Raw genomic sequence first — 21,833 nt, 5'->3', positions numbered from 1 at the left:
TCTTATTGGCAACTTGCAAACCTCACTGATAGGGAAGAAAAAAACAACATTGCAGCGAGTCTTCAGAAGGAGGCTTAAAATCAAAAAGCCTCTAAATAGCTACATATCAAAGAGCTCCTATTCCAGCCAGTTCAGAATGCAACTTTAGTCCCCGGCCTATCTCCAATCAGAGTTCACGCTCTGCAGACTCCAGAATTTGAGACTGTAGCACCAGTGACTGCCCCATCAAGCATCTCCTCAAGGCACCTCCTAGAGGCTCCGGAGACCTTCCAACCCCTTATAAGTTCGCTCCCTCATGATCATGGCCAACTCTCCAGCATCACAAGTAAAATCTTCTTCACAGTATTTGCCAAGCCAGCAGCTGGACTTAAATGAAGTAGAGTGGGATGCCTCTGCTAAAAATCTGGAGGACCAGAATGGTTATGAAAGCGCAGTCCCTCTTCACTCTTCTTTTGACCCTTCAAAGAAAACCCTGGTCATCCCGGGTTGTGTCTTTCTCAAAGGAGTGCCAGTCATTGTTTAGGAATGTCACAGGGTAAGTCTGATTATAGGCCAGTCTGATTATAGGCCAGGTTGGGGCATTTTATTTAACAGGAGCAATGCATTTTTCTAAGTTGTGCTTTGGGGGAGAGAGATGGTTAGTATTTAGATGGGAGACCCCCAAGGAAGTCCAGAGTTACTAGGCAGACCCCTTTTCTTTACACACACATTTAAAGATGGCGCTGAAGTTTTCAGGATTTGAATATAGAACCCCTGAAACTTCTTCTCTGGAGACTGTCCCTCCTAAATGAATACTGAGAGTCTACCTTCTTTCCACCTGAAATGCAAACCGCAGGAAGAAACCTCAGCAGAAGCTTGAGGCACCTCTACTGCGCGGAGGAACAGTCTGTGGCTCGGACAGAGCCTCCAGCGCTTCTTTTCAGCTGCAGTGAGATCAGCTCCCCTGAGCATCTGCCAAGAGCAGGGCGCAGTTCCTGCCTTCCCAGGGAAAAGACGGCTCTCCAAATGCGGGCACGGGGCGGGCGGGTAAGAGGCACGGTGTCTGTCCCCGGTGAGAGAGAGCGCGCCCTGCAGGGGACCGGCGTCCCTCTGAAATCCGCAGTGATGCCCTTGGGAAGTGGCCGGCGGAGGCGGAAAAGGGACGCGGGGGGCACTGTGGTGCGGCGAGAGGAGAGGCAGCGCGCCCAGCCCAGTCGGACCGCGCTCCGCAGGACGGCGCCGGCGGCGGAAGCGGCACGGCCCTGAGATAGGTAGCGCTGTCTGCGGGGCTGCTAACGGGGCCGCGGCTAGAGGGCTTCTCCTTGGCGCCGCAGGAACAGCGGGTCGCGGGCGGAGGGAGCTAGCCTTGGTCCCCGAGCCCATCAGCAGCCCCGTCGACCCGCCAGGAAGCCTTCGCCGTCCCTTTGCGGTCCCACGAACCGGGCTCCGGGTCACCAGCAGCCCGCCCCCCCCCTCCCCCGGCCGAAGCTCCCTTCCGATGCCTGCCGTTGGCCCACCTGTCCTGTCCGGGCGAGGAGGGACATGTAGCGCCGGGCCGAGGGAAGGGCCCTGCTCGCTCGCTGCCCCGAGGTCCGGCCTGGAGCCGCGGCTTGGAACCTCCTCGACGCCCCGGCATTAGTCTGGAGAAGGGCATGGAGACGCACTGGGGATATCAGAGCGGAGCCGGCAGCCCCTATGCCTACCCGGGCCCGGCGGACGACGGCGCGGGCCTCCCCCGCAGCGCTTGCTATAACGAGGATCTGCTGCACAAGGTACAGCCAGGCACGGACCAGGGGGCGGGGGGCACAAGCAGCGCGCCAACAATGCGAACGGGAGGCAGAGTGGAGTGGAGGGGGGGCATGGGAAGGACGGGGAGGCTTCGCCTGCGATCCTTTCCCAGGCTGAGCTTTACGAGATCTTGCGGGTGTCCGAGTCAAAAAGGGGAGGGAAGGAAGAGATCCGGGCGTCTGCGCGGCTGCATTCGCGGAGAATTTAGCAGGAGGAAGGAAGTGAAGGCGCAGTTTACTCGGGAGTGTAATTGGGATCGCGGCAGTGTCCTAAAAGGCCCCCCAAACTCGCGTCTTTTCCCCTCTTCTGAGCTTCCTTTGGGATAGAACATGATGAATATAAACACTTGCAGTGCCCGACAACCCCCAGAGGGGGCGAAAGTGAGCTCCGAACGGGACTGGTACCGAGGGGCCGTAGCCAGACGGCAGCGGGGGGACCACAGTACAAGAAACTTTCAAAATGCCGGTAAATGAAGGGGATGGGGGTCTGTTTTTTGTCTCTTCTTCTGTTAACGCAACACAGCTGTTGAGCAAGGGCAGCCCTAGACCCTTGTTTATTTCCAAGCACTGTGGAGGTTAATTTGGAAGGGAGGGAGATAATAGGCAGACACCCAGTTTAAAGAGAATTAGGGCCTTTTAAAACATAAAAATACACCCTCATGGGACTTTTTGGAAACTTGCTCTGTGAGCTATATTATTCTGGCAAATCTGAGTTTGTTGAGGAAAGCTTTGCTGTATACTGCCAGGGTGGCTCTTTTCCTGGATTATTGAACTCTGCATTCTCTTGGTAGCAGTTATTGGCTTCATTCCTCAAACTGGTCCATGAAAACTATTCCATACTTTTCAATGGATGTATTGAATCTTTGTGTGTCCTAATGCAGCACACCTTCCATCACGCCTGTGGTGGCCACAGCACCACCTGGAAATGATGGCCCCCCTGCTGGGAACCCACTAATTAGACTCCAGTTAAAGGGTTCTTGTGACCCTCCCCTTGCCTTCTCCCACAAGATAGAGAGAACTGAGCAATTAAGTGCTCAATTTCTGGTTTTAATGTTTTAAAACCTATTGATTAAATCTAAAGTCCTAGATCTGTGTTGTATTCTATTTATATCATTTATTCTGTTGTGAGCTGCCCTGAATCCCTAGAGAGAGGGTGGCAAATAAATGTAACTATAAATAAATAAACTGGTTTGATGGTTGAGGATCTCGGAGGTAGGATTAAGTTCTGGCCCTCCCCCACAGATGCTATTCTTTGTCATTCTTCTCATCATTCATTCATATGTCCATCAGTTGTGGGGGTGCTGTTTACACCTTGTCAGGTCCCAATAAAGAGTTGATTCTGAGGTGGGTAGCAGATATTTGTTTATTTATTAGATGTTTATACCACACTTCCTTCATGGGCTCAGGGCGGTTTACAACGTATACAATAATATCGCAAACACAAGGAAAACCATTTGCTACAGTTATAAAATTCTGAAAATTGTTACAATTATTAAATTCTGTTAACTATTTTAGTGTTTACATTCCTGGTGGTAGTTTGTGCTCACATTAGGTGCTTGATGCCTTCCTCAAAGGGGAGGGGGGGAGTGTCTTTGAAATGTTTTAAGGCAATTAATGATATTCATTTACCACTCAGTACTAGCTGAGGGTGTGTAGGGAGGCCAGTACCTTTGCTGTTTGGTGGGCCTCAGCTGTAGGCCCAGTGGAACAACTCTGTCTTGCAGGGCCTGTGGAACTGTTTCAGGTCCTGCAGGGTCCTGATCTCTCCTGGGAGGTTGTTCCACCAGGCCGGAGCCAGGGCTGAAAAAGGGGCCATCTTCATCTCTCAAGATACCTTCAAGCAGAATCAGAACTAATCTGAACCTCGTCCGTCTCCCAGCTTTAGTTGGAGACGGGTATAAACAGGATCCCCCTTTGCTTTCTGTCACACAGTGTTTCTGTATTGATTCTCTGGTTTGATGTATCTGTGTAGTATTTTAAAATAGATCCTTTTCCTTTTTCAACCATTCTGCCTCCGTGTGTTTATTGGGTCTCTGCCATCGGTAGGACCCCTCATGTTTGAAGGGGACTCCCCAAACCATCCTTACAGAACTGTACCCTCTCATCTCCAGGTTTCACCATAAGGGCTTGGGTTCAGGGGGCCTGTGGTGAGCCAAACAGCTGCCAGAGCTCTGTTCACATCAGCTAAGAAAAGGGGACTGGAGCAGTCCAAAGTAGGGCCTTGAGAAAGCCAAGGGGTTTCCAGTTCCCTAACTGTGTCAATCTTGGTTGGAAAGTCCTGGAGGAGTGACAAGATTTTCTTGTAGCGCCGGTCCGAAAAAAAGCTCACAAATGCCTCACAGCTGATAGCCAGTTCTGAATTTTCTGATCCATTTGCAAGGGATGTTAATGACCAAATTATTTTAAAGGATCGTGCTGGGTGAGAGGTAGCAGAAGCAATGGACGCCATGAAGTATTCATCTTTGTCGCCTTCTCTGCCTCTCATAAGTATTCATAGTCTTAAAAGATGCTCTTGCAGCTTCAGCCTGAGTTTCCACCAAGCTCACTCTAGTCATCTCAGTTCCCATTTCTATTCATGCAGCTCCTGGGTATACCACAAAGCTGGCTGGGGTCGGGAATGGAGAGGATGCTGAGGAACAATCTCATCAATGGCTTTAGAGAGCCAGTTGTGCCAGTCCTCTACCAGCTCATAGACAAGAGACACCAGGGGAGGGGGGAATTGGATCCTGCAGAGCATTTTGGAATCCTATAGGATCCATAAGTGTCCTTGGGTGAGCATAAATTTGCTCTCCACCTGAATAAGGCAGGGGCGGGGTGCTGATCTGAGCCTTCAGGGCAAAATGACCATGGCATGGTGTCACCTGTACTGGACCCAATTTTATCCCCACCCCAAAGGTTAGATCCAGGATATGGTCAGCTTGATGTGCAGGGCCAGTCACAAACTGAGAAAGTCCTAATGGTGCTATGATTGACATCAGGTCCAAGCCTTGAGAGGGGCAGGGTTTCTCCACGTGGAAATTGAAGTCCGCCAGAATTATCAGTTTTGGGTATTGCAATGCTCAAGCAACCATCTGCTCCAAGAAGCCTGGCAGGTCATCTGCTGGTGTGTTCAGGGAATGGTACACCATGCAGATGGCCAAACTCTCTACAGTGTTCCACACCAGACCTCTTCCACCAGATGCTACTAATTCCTAGTTGAAGTGTTGCCCCTGCAGAAAGATACCTCCCCCTATGGAAATGGTCATCTATGTAGAGGACCCCTAGAGTACTTACTGGACATGCATAAGATTTCAGGAGAGATATATTACATGGTATCCCAGGAAATATTAAATTATTCCAACCTTCTTGGAGTTTCAGGGGCATTAACTCTAGCAGATGATGATGGCTTATTGGGTTAACTCTTTCTAAAACTAAGAGCTCAGATTCTTGGTGTTCAGTGTGTTGTTCTGTGCCCCCCCCTTTCTCCTGTGTTGGAAGAGGGAGCATTGGAGACACATGATATCTGCAATATCATTATATTTACAAATATACAGATAGAGCACAGATGGAGGTGAAATCAACATTCCTATATGGCAGTGAATCTATCAGATCCAGAGAGAACAGTAATCGAAGAACAACCTTGAATTCTCTAAAATGGTAGTTCACCAGCTGCAGCATAAATATCCACCTGCATATTTAAGTGCTAGTCTCAAAGGCCAGGGGAATTAAAACATCTTCACCCAGTTTGAAAGAAGGGAAGTAAAGAGGAAAGATGAGCTTCCAGAAAGGAAACTGGATCCACTATGCTGGGGCAACCACTGAAAAAGCCCTAGACCCAATGCATGCTGACCTTGTGGTAATTTGACATCGTGTTTTGACTAAATAGTGAAGCTGGATGAATATTTTTCCCGACACTTACATGTTTGAAGAACAGAATTGTTTCCTTTTTTTGTAGCCTGTCTTTCCTTTTTCAGGAGAAAACAGATCACAGCAGCAAGACTGATGGAACCACATGTAGTCATGCTGAAAATAAAATTATAAATAATATATACAGAAGTTCAAGTAGAGGCTCTTGTTAGTGGTCTATGTTCCTTTCTGCTGAGTGGATTTGACTTTTTATGTTGCACGCAAGAGGTATAAATTTTATATCTGCCTTCCACTCTAGGGAGAAGAAATCTGTTGAGAGAGCCACATTACATTTAACAAGATAGTTGTGCAGTAACTTTCATAATCACCCTGCAGGGCCGCAGGGAGGCTGTGACAGCTTTGTGTGGTTTTGTGTATGCAATGACCTGGATTTTTCTGTCTCGGGAAGCTGAGATATCTGGCTAGTCAGCAGGCAGAACTGGGCATGGGCACTAGTAAAATATACATTGTTACAGCCATGTCAAAATCCAGAATTGTTAAACTGAGGCTGAAAGAGAATCATTTAGCTGGCACTCGTGATGGGAAGAAGTCACTGAATTAGACCTATACACAATTAAATAATTGGTAGCAGAACCATATCCTAAAGTTACCTATCAAGACAGGTAGCATTCAGCAGCCTCAATCAGCTTCAATTTGTATTTAGCATCTATAGACTAAGGTAGTAGCCCCCAATGTGGGGAGCATGGGTACGGGGGTGCCTACCAAGTGTTTCTAGAAAATGGGTGGAGCTTTCACAGGGCCGGGCATCAGATTGGCCATTGATCTGATTGGCTGTGCAGAGTCTAGAAAATGTTGCTTTGGCAGTAGCTGCTGCCACACCACAAAGATCCTCACTGCCTGATTGAAAGTAAGCTGTGGGTACAGAGGAAAACATTTTAAACTAATTTTTAAGAAGGATCCTGTTAAACAGCCTCACATCCTGACATTTAGTGGTTAGTTCCACCTCCTGTGGCAGCCATTTTGTGGTTGTTGACCCACACACACCAAAGATGCCATCATGTTCAAAAATGTGGGGACTCTTGGACTAAGGAGAATATGAGTGGGAGCTGATGGATGCTGAACTTTGGGGCCCAAGGGGAGCCCTTTGCACAATCAAGAACAGCCAGAGAGGACAGCCAGTAAGGGCCTTCACCGTCACCCTTGCTCAGGGCAGATTCCAGGGGCAAAATCATGGCCAGGGTGCAGATGCTCAGCCTTGGTGGGGAAACTACTCTCTCACCACCTTCTTGAACTGTTTCAGGTGCCTGATCCTTGTAGTCCCAAATTACAAGAGTGGAATTGAGCATTCTGGTGCAGGGGTAGTCAACCTGTGGTCCTCCAGATGTTCATGGACTACAATTCCCATGAGCCCCTGCCATCAAACACTGGCAAGGGCTCATGGGAATTGTAGTCCATTGACATCTGGAGGACCACAGGTTGGCTACCCCTGTTCTGATGGATATTTGCGTCTAGAATCTCAAGGTAGATTTATTCCTCTGCATGGCTCCTCCGATACCATGTGGGGATATATTGCTGATATGGTGAGCTCAAAAGTGAAGAAAAGCCAGTAATAATGATGTTCTAGGTAAAAAGCCATACGTTTGATTTATTCTCTATATTTTTATTCCCACATTATTATTGCAGACTGAACACACCAAAATTAGACTTTGGCTTGTAGGAGTCACCTGAATTTCTTTGAAGGTGTGACTCAAACCTGTTCTGTATTATATGAAGTGAAGTCTGGCTAGATGGGTTTAATATCATAGAGTGGCTTTTGCATTTTGTGGCCTATTATTCCTACTTTGCACATCCCCCCTTTGTGTATGTATAATTAGATCTGCTGATTTGATATTTCACATCATGCGTCTGATGAGATTGCTGTAACCATGTGGGCACTTTCACCTACACTGAATAATCGAGGAGCACTTTCAATCCACTTTCCATTCAAACTGCAGCTGAATTAGTCATGTGAAATGGTAAAATCCACTTGCAAACAATTTTTAGGAAGTGTGTTGAAAGTGGACTGAAAGTGCATTATTCAATGCGTGTACATTCATACAGCAATAAATCTGTTACTGCCAAGTGCTATAACATCTTTGGGTTTGTGATATAGCAGACCAATACAGCTCCTGTCTCTGAGACTGGTTCATATGCACAGTGTTTCACGTTGAAAAGCATTTAGACTTGTGATGCTATCCCCATGTGCATTGTGAAGTGCTACTGTTCCAGGTATGCTATACTGGAAGATTCTTCTGAATATGAAAATATCCATTGCAAGTACTCTTGGGTCAATTGCTAATTGTCAGTTTTCTCGGCTGCAAAACATATAATATTATGCAATTAATAGCTAATGTTTGCTGAATGTTCTGAGGACAAGACAAGGGCAAATTTATTACACCACATGCTCAGGACTTATACATCCTAAAGGAAGAGGTAAATAATATAGTGCATGAATGCACCATGAATAAGGTGTACAATTGTGTTGGGAAAGGTTAGGGGAATTAATAATGTATAACCATATAGTGCTTGGAGGCAGAGGCTCTGAATGTGCACACATAAGCCTTATGTGTGCTGACAGCAACTTAGCATGTGACCCCAAACCCAAGTCTGGCTGCAAAGGACACTGGAATTATCAGTTACAAGTGATATACTCTATAGTATCACCTAGGTAAAATCTACTTGAACATGGGCCACAGACGTCTCCTTCATTTAAGGAATTCCTAAAAATGAGATGGGTTAGCTGAGTATGAGAAGAAGGAGGCAGTGAGCTCCCCCTCACTGGCAATCTTCAAGCAGCAGCTAGACAACTACTTATCCTGGATGCTTTAGACTGATCCTGCATTGAGCAGGGGATTGGACTAGATGGCCTGTATGGCTCCTTCCAGCTCTAACCATTTCTGCACGAGGCATTTGCCCCTGCCCAGCCTCTCATTGTTAGTGGGTTTTAATGCTGCATACATGTTGTAGCAACAAGTATTATCTGAGACAAGAGGACAAGATTCTCTCCAAGCTCTCTCAAAGTTAAATTGATTTTATTATTGTTGTTAGTATTTGAATTTATAGTCCGCCTTCCTCCAGGGACTCAAGGCGGATTATAATAACAATCTAACCCCCATAAAAAACCCATTCAATGGCCTTTTATGAAGCTGCCTTATTTAGAGCCAGACTATGAATCTCTCAGAGTTAATATTGTTGATTCTGACTAGCAGCTGCTCTCCAGGGTCTTCCCTTCAGGGCTTTCGTATCGCCTGTTGTCTGCTTCTTTTATCAGATGATATCAAGGATTGAAATGGAGACATTGTCCAAAGGGCCACCCTTAGACAAGCCACCTATCATTATCTTAAACTTCTCCTCTGTTATGTAGGAATAATATGTTGACTTCTGTTATAGGGCCAGTGAAACAGGAAATCCATACAACGTGCTATGAGGATTCTGGAAACTAATTATTTTTAACTGACCTGTGTTCAAATGAAATGCAACAAAACAAATTAACTAGGATGCTCAAACACAAGTGAGTTCAACTTACATTCTGTTTGCCCATTTTTTGCAGGGAGCCAGTTTTTCATTGATCAGGTTGTCTGTTCCTGAGCAGCTAAAGCCTCTTCAGCAATGTACTTTCCATGTGTTCAGATACAATCTGCAAGATTTCACACATGAATGTGCTGACACAGCCCAATAGTAGCCCAGGACATGAAATCTGACATGATACCACTCTGGCCTGAACTGGACATGACGGTGTTGTTGTGCAAACCACAGGGACACCACTATCATTTAAAATTTCTTTAAACCTGCTGCAAGGGCTTGATCCTGATACAGCCTGTAGTGTTTTGAGTTGTGGTGCTTGTCTCTCCCCCCCCCATGCCTTTTCAGATGCTGAAACAGCCACAGGAGTCATTTTAAAACCACTTTAAAATAGCAGCAGCCCCCCCATGACAGACATAAGGATGCTGTCACATCTTGTTTCGGCCGCCGTCTGCCAGGGGGAGCCAGCATGAAAGAAAGGGACAGGCAGCTGTTCTTTTCTACAGGACATCTTTGAGAGAAGAACAAGAAGAGAAGAACTGGGTTTTTTATACCCCACTTTTCTCTACCAGAAGAAGGTCCAAAATGGCTCTTCCCTTCCTCTCCCTACAACAGGCACCCTGTGAGATAGATGAAGCTGAGAGAGCTGTAGCAGAACTGCTCTGCAAGAACAACTCTAAGAGACCTGTGACTGATCCAAGGTCCCCCAGCTAGCTGCATGTGGAGGAGAGGGGTATCAAACCAGGCTCTCCAGCTTATAGCTTGCTGCTCTTAACCACTACACCACACTGCCTCTGTAGAATGTAGGCAGATATGAATACCCTATTAATTAATACCTAATAAGCTCCAAGGATTACAAGGGACACTTCCTGCATTTGACTTGTATTTTAACCTGCTAGTATGTCTGCTGCTGTCAGTGCATGCATGTGGGCTATGTGTGTAGAGATTACCAAGTGCTGACACCCAGGAGTAAAGTTCCCATCTGTTCCAGCGCAATGCAACTTATGTCTTTAGTGCATGCTGTGCTGTGTTTTGGAGAGTGAATCGTATTGAATGATATATAGATAGCTGAACACTGAAAGCCTCTATTGATAAACTGGCTCATTTAAGGGAACTACAAGCCAGTGATGGGAAGCCGCCTGCGGGGTTCATAATGGCTGTGAATTATTTACCAGCTCCTAGTGATTCCATAGGTGCCTGGTGATTATAGAGTGCAAGTCAATCTTATTGAGAATGCAAACAGTTTAAAAGGAGCATATAAATAAGAGGTAATTTCTGACATGGTCCCTTTTTTGTCAGGAAATGCATTTAGACCAGAGCAAGCTGGAAGGTAGCCGAGATATAAGGCGTCATGAGAAAGACTTGCAAAGCATGACAGATTTCATTATGGTTAAGGAGCATTGAGGTTGGTTCCATTTATCGGCAGCATTTAAATTTGCAAAGAGGCTACTTTTTCTGCTCTTGTTGAGTCATCTCTCTTTGCCCACCAGCATCTCTCGCTGCCTCCCAGGTGAGTTCCCCAAACAGAGATTCTGATACAAAGACAAATACACAGTTGCATACACACAGTGACACATTATGTCTGCCATGTGATCACCGTGGGTGTCGCAGAAGGATACCAGCAAGGATTGCCTTGTAGGAGTTCAGTTTAGAAGTGTTCCAGGGGCCTGATTCTGGTCCAAATCATAGCATAGAAGGGCTTCTGCCTTCCCTTGGTGCCATATCCCCAACCCAAAATGCCACCAAGAGAACACTACTTGTGCCATTTGGAAGCTGCATGTACAAGGATTCAGTGCACAAGCAGTCACCTTGATGGGACAAATAACTCCCCCAGTTCCTTTTCAGGTTGGGGAAATGGTGAGGGGGAGAAGAGAGGTGCCCCTTGCGCCCACACATGGGTCTCCCTTAGACTGAGTCAGACCATTGGTTTATCAAGTTCTGACTAGTAGAGCAGCTGTCTAGAGACCCAGGTTAAGGTCCACCATACCAGCTGCAACCTGATCCATTTATCTAGAGGTGTTGGGCATTGAACCAGGGAGTCTCTGTGGCAATCCCATGGGAGACATAATGTGTAGTTTGGCCCACAGACTCTTGCTTTCTCTTCCACTAATGAGAACAAACAAGTAGCTCAAAAGGATGTAAGTTAGCAGTTATCCTGTCACAAAGGATGGGCTGGTTCTCAGCCCCCAAGGAACCTTTAAGGACTTTCTCTTTTAATGCTCAAAGGGTTCCTTGGGGAGGTAATTGGCCTTGGAGGACATGGATCACATGTCATATGCCTTCCCATTCTAATTTCCCTCCTTGCAGTCCTTTTAGTAGTTGTGGAGGTGGGAGTTCTCCTGTCTACTTAAAAGATGTTGTAATAGACCAGGCTTTCTCAACTTTATTACTGTCAAGAAACCCCTGAAACCTTCTTTGGGCTTTGAGAAATCCCAGAAGTGCCACAATAGCTGTATATACACCCACCCAGGGCCCCTCCCCTTCCTACCCCTCCCAGGCCCATCACTGGCCATTTTGGGAGGGGTGGGTGGTTGACATGACCATATCTGCTTATATCACCCAATAAATATTTAACAAATTATATATATTCATAGATAGAATCATAGAGTTGGAAGGGATCTCATGGGTCATCTAGTCCAACCCCCTGCACTGTATATATAATTAATCCCTACCCACTCAGGAAACCCCTGCAGGGCCATCAAGAAACCCTAAGGTTTCATGAAATCCTGGTTGAGAAAGCCGGGAATAGACAATGTCTGGTGTACAAAGAAGAGAAGAAGACCCTGCAAGAGGACAACTGGATAGGATAGTGAGGTCAGGACCTTCTCTCCTGTTAAGTGTCATTCCTTGTTTGTATCCAGATTCCTACTCCTAGGGGAAGTTTCCTGCTTCTTGGAAGTCTTGTGATCAGTTTCTTTCTGTCTCTCAGCTAGCAATGTAGTTAGGATCCTATCTGTGTTTCTATGCTTCACTATCAAGTATGGTTATCCTTAAATAAACATTAATCTACTCTTTAGTTAGGTTGTGCAACCTCGCTGTATTAATTACTTTGCCAACATAAGGCTGTTTGGGAACACCTCATGCTGAGATGATGCATGCCAAGATGCACGTCCTCCAAGATCAATTCCCTTGTCTCCTCAGGCTGTACACTGGTGGGAAGCAAAGAGCAGTGTGAGTAGATAGTTTGTGCCTACATGCAACTCACTGTTGACAAAGTTCTCTAGCAATGTGTATGTACCTCTCTCTATCCCTGATGGCTTTGCAGGAACCTGATCCTGTGCTCAATAGTTCCCTGCAAGGTTAGAGGATGTCTGCCTTCAGTAGAGGCCTTTCTGTTGCTCTGGCTTTCCAACTCTGTTTAGGTTATATAAGCATGTATGCATGTTCTGTAGCCACTTGCAAATAGTCTGGTGCTCAGAGGGTTTCTTCAAGATGGTTTCTTGACAGTGGCATCCACCGTGGAGTCCTCCAGTAGCTAGAATGAAGTAACATTTATCATAGGTAACTGCTTGGTGCTGGAATAAGAGGATGAAGTCCAGTCGTATTCTGTCACTGACCAGATGGCAATATTTCCAGCTGGGGGAAAGAGTTCTCATGGAGAATGGGTTTCTTCTTCATCTCTAATCAGTCTGTTGTAGTTAGCTTGGATTGGATGTGTACTTCAAATTGGCATAGATTTCTTGTTCACCTTGGGTAGGAAACTTTATGGTCGCATAAGAAACATCTTCTGTATTCGTACTGGGAACCTAGAAGGTTAAAACATAGAGTTCATCGGGGAGAGGAAATCGCAGGAGTAGTCATGGAATAATAGTGAAAAAATAATATAAAGTGACCAAGTATAGTTATTTTAAAATTGTACTTGGCAACCAAGAGTACATCTATCTTTATCTAATCCAAACTGGGCAATCCATGGCTTGATTCCCAGCCTTTCCTGATAATTTTCTGAATGTCTATTGCCTAACGTTGCATAGAGAAAAGCAGACCAGGCCTCATCAAGAATGAGAGTGTATGTACTTTGAATAGGACAGTAAGACTTCAGTGTGTGATCTAAAGATGGACTGAGAGATAATTATCAGACTAACTCACAGTATTGTTTGAGTGTGTGAGGAATATGCTATCGAGATACTTGAAGGAAAAGTAGGATAAAAATGTAATAATAATAATGTAGAAACATCCATATTCGCTAAGTTGTACCCAAGGTATTTGGACTCCAGCAGAATACTTGGTCATGTCATGGCAAACCAAGAAGATGACAGTAACTGTGTGGAGGTCACCCTGCAGAACTCTCTTGATGTATAAAGAATTAAGTCTATGTATAGACTAGAGGTATTGAATGTCCCTTTGTCTAACTGGGCCATGTGTGCCATAAAATGTAACACCAGTTACGGGAGATACAAACCTTATAAGGGACACAGGGAGACCAAATTAGCGATATTATTTTTTACGCAAAATACAAACATAGTTAAAACATTAATGCTTTTATAGTATTTCCTTAAAGTATCTCTCTGTGGCACACCCTCCCACTTCCCCTGTCCATTACTCATTAACACTGGGACAGAGTACAGTGAAATAATGCACAGCCAATAATTCTTCTGCCAATAAAGGTTGCTCATGGCCTGGTTGTTTGCAGGCCATACCCCTGTATAGACGTACTCTGAATCTCTCCAAAAAGAAATGTTATTACCATGATGGCTGAATGACTTTTGAGGGAGTTTGTTGTACCATGCAAACCCCTCCCGAGTCAACAGTAGCACTATATTCTGATGGCCGCAGGAATGTGAAACTGAGTGACACAAGAAAAAAACGTTGAGATTCACTTGGACATCTACTGCATGGGGGACTCACCCAGGCATTATGCTGTGCCCTGCTGTCCCCCTTTTGCCCTAGGATTTGTGTATGCCCAGGATAGCTGAGGGACAGGAAGTCAAAACTTCCCAACATTTGTTTTACTCATCAGTCGCTGTCACATGGCAAAAACTTCCCTGTCAGCTTCCAGCACCATTTGTGTGCCCCCCTTCAAGTCCAAAATAATTTTTTTTGCAGAAATCACCACAATTATATTGTAACACAAACCCATTAAAACACAAATAAGGACCTGAAAAATGGGCTGTTTCATCGTGCCATTCCCCCACCATGCAGGCTGTCCCTGATCTCACTTAAACCAAGAAAAAATAGAAAGAAGGAAAGATGCCAACCAAATGTGGTGGCAGGTGAGGGGAGTTGGCATTTTGTTACTTTGGGATCATGTTGTAATGTGATCTGACATGTCTTTTTTTTAAGGTTGCGAAGGTAAATGACAAGTGATGCTTGGTGGGGAGAGTGGGAGCAATGTCTGAGTGGGGACAGCCTGAGTTTTTCCCCTTAAACATGATCCTACCCCGACATATACACTGTTGGATCCCATGGCAAAAGAGAGAAAGTGGATTTCTCAGTGTTCCCTTGCTGCGGGCCAACTGACAACCTGAGTTAGGCCAGGCCTGGGACCACCTTGGAATGGGCCAGGTTCTGTGCAAAAGCAGGAATTAGCCCTATGTGATCGCAGCCTAATCTGTCATGCGGAAGATGTCTGGGTGACACTTTCATGGAAGCTGTGAGACTGACATCCCTGCTTCTTTATGAGAGCACTGGAAACCTCTCTCATTAAGTATTCCCCCCAGGCAATGTCAAATATCATCTTGATCAACATGAACTCAGATCAATTCTGCCCTCTGATTCCATATCCAAGCACATCTTTTGAGGAGCCAGTTAAGAAGGAACGGGCTAGAACTGACAGAGGATACATTTTACCTCAAGCTACTTCTAAAATGCTTCACACTCAATAATCCAATACATAAAGCAATAAGATCTGATTTTCAAAAGTAACTCCTTTGAGAGGTGCTTAATAAGCATACAGTCTATAACTGTCTGTAGTTCTCAGGCAGAAAAACTGAAAAGAACAATAAAATTCTAGTAATGGAACCTGAGGTTGAGTAGGAGGTGCTGAATTTTTCACAGATGCGTATTCTACATGGAGTGTGTTGTTTAGATCTGGATCAGAGCTGGGAGAAGGTTTCTTGCCATTTGGTTTAATATTTGCTGCCATGGTTGCATTTGAAACATTGCCTTCTGCACGACGGGGAACCTGGAATCAAACCAAAAAACAATAGGATGGCTGCTGGGCCCCACAATTGGCTTCATATCCAGTTAGACACCCCATCCTACAACAGAAGTATCTCATTCATGTATCTAAGGGGCCCAAGGGTTTGTACATACTGAAAAGGAAGGAACTCTTATCTTAGCAGGAGAAACTTCAATATTGATTATCACACGACAGTAGTTAAACACAGAATATGAACAACTGCTACACAGGTAGGTAATATTTGTGCCACAAACCAAACCGGGCAACTCGAGTGTGAACTCAGCAGTGGTTTTCTACAGACATTATACAGTGAATAAACAGAAGCCCTTTATCCTAGTAAATTTAGCACATGCTATGTACCCGGTGGTTCCAGGGGCCCTGTGGTGCTGTATGGTTATTTTTAGGTTGTTTTCTTTTTTTATGCTAAGGAAATTAAAGTTCAAGATAATGCTAGTAAATGATTTTAGCAAAGTGTCGCTGTCAGTTGCTTCCCAAGTTTCAACTATCCCTGGGAAGGCTGCTCCCACGGTCACAGCACAAGGAACAGCACCAGTAGTGCTCTGCTAAGGCCCCGTGAATCCCTACACTGGCTCTGGTGCTATGGGCCCTGCAAATCCTTAAACAGGGCCTGTGCATAATTGCCAAGAAGAAGACTTGGTTCTTATATGCCGCTTTTCTCTACCCAAAGGAGGCTCAAAGCGGTTTACAATCCCCTTCCCTTTCCTCTCCCCACAACAGACACCCTGTGGGGTGGGTGAGGCTGAGAGAGCCCTGATATCACTGCCCGGTCAGAACAGCTTTATCAGGGCCATTGCAAGCCCAGCATCACCCAGCTACTTGCATATGGGCGAGCACGGAATCAAACCCGGCTTGCCAGATTAGAAGTCCGCACTCCTAACCACTACACCAAACTATGTATACAAGGGTAAATAAGGATATAGGGATCATTAAGGATATGAGGAGCAAACATGTAAATGAAAAATGAATCAACACATATTCCCTCCCTTAAAAGAAACACAATCTACCTTAGCATGTTGCTGTATCACATTATTCTTAGAGAGTGCACTCACTCACTTGATCGTATCCATTTCCCCCTGATTTTTACACTCATAAGTAAGGTTTTCTTTTGAAATCAGTTTTGTTATAAACAAGGCTTCACCCCATCCAGTCCCTTTGTTGCACCCGGTACCTAGATTACCGAGAATGCTAAACATGCTCTCCCAGTGTTTTAACTGGTGGATTCAGGAATCCTGTCCCCCCCCTTTCCCCCCCAGTCTATTTTTTTCATAAACCTGACCTGTCCCTCATACCCACCTTGCTTTTGAGGATGAATCACAGAATACATTGGCTTGCTTGGGCAGATACAAGCTATAGTTATGATTCACTAACTCCATGAATATAATAGCTGGGCAGAGAGAAATGTGGATTTCAGTCATGAAAGGTGCTGCTAAATGTATTCATGAAAATTCATTCCACAGATTAGTCTGATCCATGGGATCATTGTGCACTTGCAGAAGGCTGGGATTTTGTGCATGAATGCGAAAAGGACACTGTGAGCAGGCTTGAGTGTCTTTCTTAAAAGTGGCCCTTCTCAGTCACCTTCCAGGGGCTCTTTAGTAACCCCTGGAATCCTGTCAAAGGCACTGAAATAGCCCTTTGCCTCTGCAAGCCTACTGAGGGCGGGGGTATATATGTTAGAGAAAACAAGAACAGCCATTTGACTTCTTCTTACCATAGGCTGGAGGGTACATCCCGATGCTTTGGCAGCTGAAAAGACAGTAGACACTTTCTGTGACATCCATGCAATACTGATGTGCAAACAATATACAGGGGGGAGCAGCAAAACATCACCATGGAAAGGAGAGAGAGCAACCTTTGAACCTCTATTACTTAGTCTACAAATTATATTAAAACACCCTTTATGAGGAGGCCTGGGTGGTAGTTATGGAAGGTGGGCACTTGCCGATCTAGTTCCTGCATCTAGTTCAGGAAACTGCTTTGCTCCTATCTGACCTTCTTCTCAGTTGCCATTCAATGTCCTGATTGTTTCATGATACCAAATTATATGATCCATTAGTGCCTACTGGATAAGTAGAAGCACATGTTGCCAAACTGCTGCAAATTTACAAATGTGTCACCTGTTACTGTTTTTGCATCTACAGGTTCACACAAGTATAGCTACACAATTCATGTATTGATTGTCCTGAACTCGAATGGCTTGTACCAGCCAACAATATGTGACTGTTTTCAGTTGCTTACAGAGGCTAACTATGAGAACAAACTTCTGTCATACACAGAGTCTGTCATCCCTAGGAAAATGTTGGTCACTTTCCATAGGAAAGGGTTCTGCTGAGCAAGCAGATGGCTATAGAAGAAATATAGTATTTCAGAGGTGGAAAAAAAATTGGACAATCCCTGAGGCTACCTAAAAGTGTGTGAGCAATTTTTAAATCCTGTATACTGTACTTGTAATTTACGTATCTGAGTTCTGTCTCTCATGATAGCTGAATATAACTTTTTCAGATTCAGGAGCCAACAGTAGTATAACTCAACAATTTTTAATTCCACATGCTGTCTTTTATGTGTTTTTCTTTTCACCTATATCTTTTTCTCCCCTGTTTTTAGCCTCTTTCTATCTCTTAAAAGTCAACTCACACTTAAAAATGCAAATACGGGCAGTGGATTTTGCTTTGATTTATGTATACTTCAGATGTGGGGGCCACTGATTGAAGAACAATTAGACAGGATCCCGAATCTATGAACAGACTCAAAAAGGAGTCACTAGAGAGATTTTAAACAGATGATAAGAAACATCCTCACATTATCTTTTAAGAATGGACACCTGTTAACATGCTGGCATTTTTCACCCCTCCCATAACTAGCTGGGGGTCCTTCATAAATTGCTAGGGGAAGCAATGTGGAAATCTCACTTTACTTCAGAATCTCCCCTTCCAGGATCCCCTAAGCTAACTGGGCTTGTGTGAGAGAGAGAAGGGCCATCAAGTTGCTTCCAATTTATGGTCACCCTATGAATTAATGACCTCCAAAGCATCCTGTCATGAAAAGCCTTGCTCAGATCTTTTCAAACAGAAAGCTGTGGCTTCCTTGATAGAGTCATGCTGGGTCATCCTCTTTTTCTGCTGCCTTCAACTTTTCCTAGTATTACTGTCTTTTTCAGTGACTCTTTATCTTCACATAGTGCATTTCCGCACATCGGTAAAAATAGCATCATGCCAGCTGAATGGCATAGTGCTAAATATTATCACGCCACCCAGCCCCTCCTCACCAGCTTGGTGTAGTAATTAGGAGTGCGGACTTCTAAACTGATGAGCTGAGTTTGATTCCCTGCTCCTCCTCCACATGCAACCAGCTGGGTGACCTTGAGCTTAACACAGCACTGATAATGGTGCTCTGTCCGAGCAGTAATATCAGGGCTCTCTCAGCCTCACCTACCTCACAGAGCATCTGTTGTGGGGAGAGGAAAGGGAAGGCAAATGTAAGCTGCTTTGAGACTCCTTCAGGTAGAGAAAAAGCAGCATATAAGAACCTACTCTTCTTCTTCCTCTTCTTCTTGCTGTCTCACTCTTGTCTGCCACCCTTTTGCATTTCTCACCCTCCACAACTGCTGCTGGAAATGGTGGAAGGGATCAACTCATTTATATGCAACTCTCTTCCGTCTGTCAATCCAGGCAACCTGTCCCCTTTCTCCATGGTTTAAAGGTCCCGTGATGCCCACTATTTTTTTTAATTCATACCTCTCCGTTTAAACGCCTATGCCTCTAATTATAGGATGCATGGTGCTTTTTGAACGTCACCACTTATGGAATCACTCGTCTTGATACTTTTAAAAATTAATCTCATTCCTATTTTTTGGGGGGGAGGGGACTTTAGAGAGGCATGCTTTGTGTTACAACTTTGGGAAAAAATTATTTCTAGCATCACCTGCACACTTGTCCGCCTGTTAGTTGCTCCAGTAAGTTAGTCCTTTTTAAAAAGGCATTCCCATCCCTGAGAACAAGGGAGAGGGAGGCGGGTGTGAGGGTGGGACAAGGCAGGTGCATTTAGCACATTTGCGCCTCCATACCTTCCCTCTGCTGGTTGTCTGCTGGTTGCTCTCCCTTAGCTAGAGCTAAATAGGTTGGGGAATCCACTTCATGCGATTCTCCAACTTGTGCTTTAAAATGGAGGATGTAGCGAGCCGGTTATTGCCCAGATACTGGATGTTGGAGACATCATATGGAGAGGACGGAATATAACTACGTAAGGTAAACATTCAATGGGTGTAGAAATCCTAATAATATGACCTAATAATATGACCTAATAATATGACCTAATAATATGACCAAAGGATGATAGCCTTAGATAAGGGCTTGAGCAGGCAAATTTCCCCTCCATTCCTTTTTGTCCCTTTAACTGACAGTCAGCTGTTCTCAACATTGCATCCCTCTGAAGTCTTTTCAGTCATTAATAGGTCATCTCTTTGAAATATTTCACACTTTTTGGTTAATTTACAAAGCCTTTTTTCTAGGGAGTCCCCCAACTATGCAGGGATCCTAACAGTTTGTGACCTTGACAGTTTTCACAGCATTCATCATCCACCCACAGACCAACCAGTTTGCTGTTAGCTATAGTGCTTATTTTGCAGCATTCATATATCATTTATCAGAAGCAATTCATAGGCACCACCACAGTGAGTCTTACAAGAGCCCTGTGTGGTGCAAATGACAGGCTAAGGTAGAAAGACAGCAGCTTCCTCATCAAGACCACCTATGGAGTCCCTGGCTGAAGTGAAACTTGAACTACCTGAGAGCCAGCTTGGTGTAGTCATTAAGAGCAGTGGCCTCTAATATGGAGAATCACGTATGATTCCCTATTCTTCCACATGTAGTCAGTTGGATGACCTTGAACCAGTCACAGTTCTCTTAGAGTTCTCTCAGCCTTACCTTCCTCACAGGGTGTCTGCTGTGGAGAAAGATAGGGAAGGCGATTGTAAGCCGGTTTGAGACTCATTTAGGTAATGAAAAGCAGGGTACAAAAACCAGCTCATCTTCTACTACAACTAAACTAGTGATTTCACAACCTTAGCACTCCTCTATACCAGTTCTCAAGTGGGATGTCTTCTATGCTACAAGAGCCAATAGGTTCATAAACTTTTTCCGAAGTAAAATGTTCAATAAAATTAAAGTCCAAAAACGAATGCAACTCTAGGATGAAGAGTGGGGGCGAATTATTAGAAAAGCACCATAAAAGACCAGGGGGATCAGGTTTCTCAATAGCTGGATTTCTCAACATCCACAAAACCAGGAGAGGCAGGGAAAGTTGGCTCAGGGAAAGTTCTCAAGTGCTTCTGTGGAGCAGGGCCATTTCTTCTGCTCCTAGAAAGCTGGGATTACATAAAAGGAATTGGAGAATTGAAAAAAGGGAGTCTGTGACTGAGATTAATATTAATTCAAATGATGTTTGTCTGTCTATCTTTTTGGGCTTGCTGGCTGCCGCTCCCAGCTAGCTGACTTCTGGCGGTTAACATCAGGTTTCAGAATAAAGTTTCAAACAATAAATAATTTAAAAAGCAATTAAAAACCACCACCACCACCCCAGCTACCAACACCTAATAGAAGGGAAATGCTACCCGGATGGGGGATTCTGGGGAATGATTTAGGAGGAGGGGCCAACAATGTCTCCTCTCTGGCTGGCCTCAACCAAAAGCCTGGTGTAAGAGCTACGTCTTACAGGCCGTGTGGAACTGCATTAGTCCTTGCAGGGCCCATAGCTCTTGGTTGGTTGATATATCTGGAACTGCTTGGTGAGTGGTATCATATTTGGTTAAGGGGTAAGTGGGCGGAGAGTAGGTGGGGCCAGTCCAGGTGAGGGGCTGATTGGCCCCTCACATGGACAGACATGAGTTCTAACCAGTCAGGTGAGGGCCCAATCGGAAGGCGCAAAGTGCCTTGCGATTGGCTCCTCACCTGGAAACACAAGAGTTCTAACCAGTCAGGTGAGGGCCCAATCAGAAGGTGCAAAGTGTCTTCCGACTGGTCCCTCACCAGCACAAGCCAAAGCTCTGGCCAGAAGGCGCACCTATCACCGTGAGTAGGCAGTCAGCCCGGCCGCTGTCCTTGCCGCTAGGGAAGGGGGCTGGGGATGGCTTCCCCTGGGCCTGCCAAGCAGCCCTGACGCCTTGTAGAGGCGGCAGCCTTGCTCCGAGAGCCCAGTGGAAGCTGCACTGTTGGTGGGGCAGGGGGGGCTGGGAACGGCATCCCCGGGGCCCGCTGAGCACACACACCACCTCACTGAGGCTACGGCAGCAGTGAGGGGGGCCTTCAAAGCCCGTTCTTAGGAACGGGCTTTGAATCTAGTATGGACAGAAATTCCTAATGTCACTCTTGATGTATCATTATGAGTGAGGAGGAAGGACCCATTCATGTTATAGTCTGCTTTTCTCACTGGGACTCAAAGTATATTACACAGTTTAAGTCAATAAATATTCAATAAACAAAGCAGTGAGGTTTGGATTTCAGAAATCTAAAACAAGAGGAGATTTG

General features: G+C 45.2%; 2 protein-coding genes across 7 annotated transcripts in view; one reads left to right on the top strand and one right to left on the bottom strand.

Moving 5' to 3' along the window:
* The first annotated feature begins 992 nt into the window (after positions 1–992).
* Positions 993–21,833, top strand: part of RAB37 (RAB37, member RAS oncogene family) — a 98,069-nt gene continuing 77,228 nt past the window's right edge. For 2 of the 3 annotated variants that reach the window (XM_077327909.1, XM_077327905.1), the window contains exon 1: positions 996–1,751. In XM_077327909.1, the coding sequence (XP_077184024.1) occupies positions 1,632–1,751 (120 nt within the window). In that variant the 5' untranslated portion in view covers positions 996–1,631. Of the gene's footprint in view, positions 1,752–21,833 lie in introns of all 3 variants that reach the window. The other variant, XM_077327906.1, reaches the window with a different exon arrangement.
* CD300LF (CD300 molecule like family member f) overlaps positions 12,032–21,833 on the bottom strand; it is a 38,371-nt gene continuing 28,569 nt past the window's right edge. For all 4 annotated transcript variants that reach the window (XM_077327900.1, XM_077327902.1, XM_077327899.1 and 1 more), the window contains exons 5-7: positions 17,024–17,058; positions 15,133–15,294; positions 12,032–12,919 (exon numbers count right to left, since the gene is read on the bottom strand). In XM_077327900.1, the coding sequence (XP_077184015.1) occupies positions 12,812–12,919; positions 15,133–15,294; positions 17,024–17,058 (305 nt within the window). In that variant the 3' untranslated portion in view covers positions 12,032–12,811. The remainder of the gene's footprint in view (positions 12,920–15,132; positions 15,295–17,023; positions 17,059–21,833) is intronic.

This window comes from Paroedura picta, chromosome 3 (assembly GCF_049243985.1).
Source record: "Paroedura picta isolate Pp20150507F chromosome 3, Ppicta_v3.0, whole genome shotgun sequence".
NCBI classification, from domain to species: Eukaryota; Metazoa; Chordata; class Lepidosauria; order Squamata; family Gekkonidae; genus Paroedura; species Paroedura picta.
The sequence above is the reverse complement of the archived record's forward strand: the minus strand, read 5'-3'. Positions and strand labels throughout refer to the sequence as shown.